Source organism: Phlebotomus papatasi, chromosome 2 (genome assembly GCF_024763615.1).
Source record: "Phlebotomus papatasi isolate M1 chromosome 2, Ppap_2.1, whole genome shotgun sequence".
NCBI lineage: Eukaryota > Metazoa > Arthropoda > Insecta > Diptera > Psychodidae > Phlebotomus > Phlebotomus papatasi.
The window spans coordinates 95,024,582-95,029,466 of NC_077223.1; the positions used below are offsets into that span (position 1 = coordinate 95,024,582).

Genomic DNA, 4,885 nt, shown 5'->3' on the forward strand with positions numbered 1-4,885 from the left:
TCTAACCCAGCCAAAGCTTTCTTCCTCTTTCTAGTGCTAGCTCTAGTACTGGGAAGACTTCTTGCACTTTTCATCGATGAGGAAGTCCACTACGTGCATAGACAAGCAAAACTTTGAACAGGAAAAATAGGATATGGAGTAATAGTTCATTAATTGGAATTTGCGGTGATTCTCATTTATGTCTATCAAGTAACGGTCTTGGGGAAAATTGTGCTTCATATTCTCATTCCTTTGGCTTTCCATTGACTTTCTCAGCTATGTCGACTAAATCCCTCAACAAAAGGCAAAATATACTTTCTAACAAAATTTTCCCAAGACCGCACAATAAGGAAGCGACTTCGTTCTTGTTACTAATTGATGGATACTTTATCATGATTTGGCCATAGAGAAGACATCCCGCAGACTCTTCTTTTAGTCACATATTGTCAATTTTACATCATGGGATTAGTGAAGGCTTCTGGTGAAAGATTTGTCATTCAATAAAAAGAATTTTGCAGTATCACTGGTTTTCGAACTCAATCCCGCATTGATATTATTTTCTAAATTTTCTATAATTAGGCAAAGTTTTTGTCATTCTTAAAATATAAATTAGAACTAGCGCTGGAGTTTTTTTTTTGGAATTACAGTGAATTAATAAGGATAAGTAGTTCCTTTCTTATAAAATCTCCTACGTTTATGTAAAAATTTTATATTGTGACTGACCAGTTATTACACTGAGAAAAAAAGAGGGTGCGATTAACATTTTTTCCTCAGAAATTTAACACTTTTTAGGTGTAAAAATATATCAACATTTTTTAACGTTAATTTTACACCTTATTAAGGATAAAATTAACACGGAAAAGGGTATCTTTAACCCCTAATACACCAAAAAAAGGTAATATTTACATCGATTTTGGATCAATACTGCGGGGTAAAATTAACATTTCCGGAATGTTATTTTAACTTTTTCGGATTTCTCTCAGCGTATATTGAAAAAAGTGAGTATTTTAACTTTTTACTGCTCAAACTTAAAGAGACAGCAGTTATATAATCGTCTCTTTTTCAACTCGTCACTGTTCTGGAGCTTAAACGGTAAGAGATATCGACTTCCAGTCTTCAATAACCCCCAATAAAATAACAATATCTCTCTACGTTTTTCCCCCTCCCCGCCCTCACCCTCTATCCACGTTTTTTGGTTTTTCTCAAAATTGGCCCAAGCTTTTTCAATAATTTTCAGATATGTTTTAGAGGTAATCCAGGTGAACATTTAGCCCAAACATCCCTATGACCGGAAAATTCGTCATTTTGAATTACTGAAGTTCAAAGGACAACCACTTTAGAGGGCCCATTTTTCAACCGATTTGGTTAAATTTGGATTTTTCGGAAAGGTATTGAAATTTCGAACCCGACTGCATTCGTCTTCATCGATAATGAACCACTTAAGTGAATAATTGAATAATTTTACATCCCCTATAAGTATTTTTTAATAATTTCCTAATGGTTTTCTCATTGCCTATAAACAAGATTAAATCAGCAGTAACCCTATGTGCATACAAAAAATATTCTAACGGAGAGGACTTTCTGATGAGTTTGAGCATTTCGCAAAGCTGGGACGCTTTGCCATCTCTTTTATTATTAAGAACAAAACCGTTATCGGAGCTTGTAATGGAGAATTTTGAGTTTTCTTGTTGATTAACTTTTTAGCGTCACACTTTTATTGAGCAAGTGAATTCATGTAAAATTTAGTTTTTCCTAATGCTTTATGATCAAATATAATAGTTCTGAGAGAAAAAGAAATTCCATTGCGTGAAAACTCGGAAAAATTCCGGGACATATATGACCCTATTGTCCTCAAGGGAAGTGTACATGTACATACCATTTTCAAAATCTATATCACGGGCTTTCTAAGAGTTTTTTTTTGCTTTAAGTTATTAATTTGGCCAAAACCATGGCAAACTGGATTGTTTTGACGGACACTGTATTCCTGGTGTTCAAGGAATCTTCCTGGTAATCCCTTGAACAGTCTCTGTCACACTATTTTGAGTGGTATTTGGCAAAAATAAACTTATCTAAATATTTATTCACACACAATACAATTGCACAATATGAGACGCTTGCAGAATACTCTAAAATATTGCAAAATATGTTATAATTCATCAGATATAAGATGAAATGTCCAGGAGCAATTTAGCTCTAGATACTAATTAGGAAGATAAATATTACAATAAGGCTCAATTCCTCCATTATTTATAAATGGGAGATAAAAACATTATTTTAAAGGTGCTCCTTACAATCATAAAATGCTCAAAATATGATAATATACAATTAAAATGTCCCTGAGAATATAGTATGATATTTTCGATTTAATTTTGTGGCTTCAAAAGAAATATTCAAGAAATTTTAATAAAATTCTAAATATAATTTTACGCAGAGATAATGGATGAATTCAGAGTAAGTTTATTGTTTCAATTTGTGTTTGTCTTTATTCCGCTATGGATTTTGTTCTGTAGTATTGCACTCTCTGAGTTGCTTTTGCAGAATTATATTATTCTCATCCAAGAAAACAATGCAAAATTCACTTTCGCGATATAGCATCGAACTCTTTTATAAGCGAATAATATTAAATGAAGTCGTTATTGATGTTGCTGACGTGAATCATATTATATTATGTTCTAAGTTGATTTCGCGATAAGTTAACAAAATGAGAACGTAAAAATGACTCAAGAAAATTATTTGGTAGCAAAAATACAAATAGAGTACGTGAGAAAAATGTTAAATAAATTATCTCTTTAGTTATTTGAGTTGTTTCTCAAGACAAATAGAGAATAATGTTCTGGAAAAGGGAAAATACCGTAAACTATTGATTATATATATTATATATATTGATTTTATTTCAATTGAATCAATCATCTCAACCATGTAGCGCTTTAAGTGAATTAATCATTCATAGAAGAAATAGATCATTACAAAGCAATTGTCGTTAGGCGTAATATAATTTTAGTAAATTGCCTGAGGGTAGGCTGTACTAGATCCAAGCACTTGAACAACTGTTTCTATTCATTTGGTTAATTTGACTCATAATATTGATGAGAAATTCAATTGATATATTCTCGGAAATTCCTCCCATGGGAGTGAACCCCCTTATCACATGTAATATGCAGACTGAATAAACATTAAAATAGAATTTCTGTGTCAATGTTTGGTACTTCCCTCGTATTCTGTTGCTTTCTTTTGTTTTGATTTTGTGCTGGGGATTTGGGATTCACCACTTTTTACTCGCATCACCTTATCATCTCGCGGATTGAGTATAAAAAGCCCAGCGAAATTTAAATCTACATCAGTTCAATCTAAAGTCTCATTGAGATCTCTTCGACTTCTTACAATTAAATCGTGAAAACACCGATTTACCTTAAATCGCTCACAATGCGTACGTTCTTGGTAGTATTTGCTCTTGTCGTTGTTGTGGGAGTTAGCAGTGCCTATCCGTCCAATCCTGTGGAAGTGGAAGTGGAAGACTTTGACGATCAAGTTCCTGATCTACAAACTTTCCAAGATACTTTCTATGAGGAACCTCAAATTCATTCACGCCAAAAACGAGCCACTTGTGATCTTCTCAGTGCTTTTGGAGTCGGTCATGCTGCTTGTGCTGCCCATTGTATCGGTAAGTGACCCCTTTATCCATTTTCAAAGGACTGCTTTTAATGATGTTTTGTACTTTCTAAAGGACATGGATACAGAGGAGGTTATTGTAACTCAAAGGCTGTCTGCACATGCAGGAGATAAACAATTCAGCAAATAGGAAAATCTTCAACGGCATTTAACAATTGGAAATAGTTTTTTGAATAAAATAATTACTTCTGATTTCTAAATATTGTTTTTTAACAATTTTATAAGTTTTGTATACCCCTTTGACATGTAACTTTAAAAATTTTAAGTATTTTTTTATATATTTCGAAATTGTTCTAATTTTTTTTTAGATTGTTTATTAAATGTATTAACAGACAGACACAAATAATTGTTTTTCACTTACGGTTTTCTGAAATAAATTTCGTCCATGATCGCCGGATTCGTGATTTCTACAGCCAACATCAGAAACTTATTTATTTCAGAATGTTCACTATTTATTAAATTTTATCAAAATAAATATTGAGGAAAGTAAAGAATAATAAACGGACGGAAATTAGCCTATACGTTCTTTAACACTAAACTTTCCGACCGTTTGTGATCGTTTTTCGGTCAAATAACAAACCGCGGTAGGGTAGGATACTCAACAAATTTGTCTTGGAAAAGAGCAAAAAATTAAAATTTAAACACTGAAAAATATATTACATGCATATTTTAAGAAATTAAAAGTGACATTGCACCGTTTAAATTTGTGTTAATTTTAAACCGGTCATTTTGACCGGGTCTTTGCAGGTTTAGTGTTAAATCATTTTCAATTGTATTTAGTTTTTGGTTAAATTACATATTTCGAATTAAAAATTAAATTTTAGTTAAACAGTTGCAGAAATATTGTTTGTTTTCAATTTCAACTCACATCCATATATTATCAGGATTTAAAGATTAAAAAAAATAAAACAATGGGCAGTGGGGCACCTTTGAAATTGGGATTTTTCTCCTATGTTAAGTGGGACAGAGCCATATCATAAATTAATTTAGCTTCTTAATTTGTTTTTGTAGCTAAATTATATCACGATAAGGCTTAATTTTATTTAAAAACAGGTGAAAAATTCCAATTTCAAAGGTGTCTCACTTTTCCCTACCGACTTAACGTAATTAAGGCGTCCTCCAGATTCTCTTTAAAATAATTCAGGGATAAATAATTAGCCGAACAATTATTTTTTGTCGAAATCGCCCCAAAAATATTTTTTAAAAAGTAATTTCACTTAAACGAAATAAACAAAAA

The 4,885-nt window shown here is 31.9% G+C and overlaps 1 protein-coding gene across 1 annotated transcript; it reads left to right on the plus strand.

Annotated features, from left to right (window-relative positions):
- Positions 1-3,301: 3,301 nt before the first annotated feature.
- LOC129802523 (defensin) lies at positions 3,302-3,848 on the plus strand. The gene is made up of 2 exons (XM_055848427.1): positions 3,302-3,640; positions 3,704-3,848. The coding sequence occupies exons 1-2, from the start codon at positions 3,403-3,405 to the stop codon at positions 3,760-3,762; spliced, it is 297 nt and encodes a 98-aa protein (XP_055704402.1). The 5' UTR covers positions 3,302-3,402; the 3' UTR covers positions 3,763-3,848.
- Positions 3,849-4,885: the final 1,037 nt, after the last annotated feature.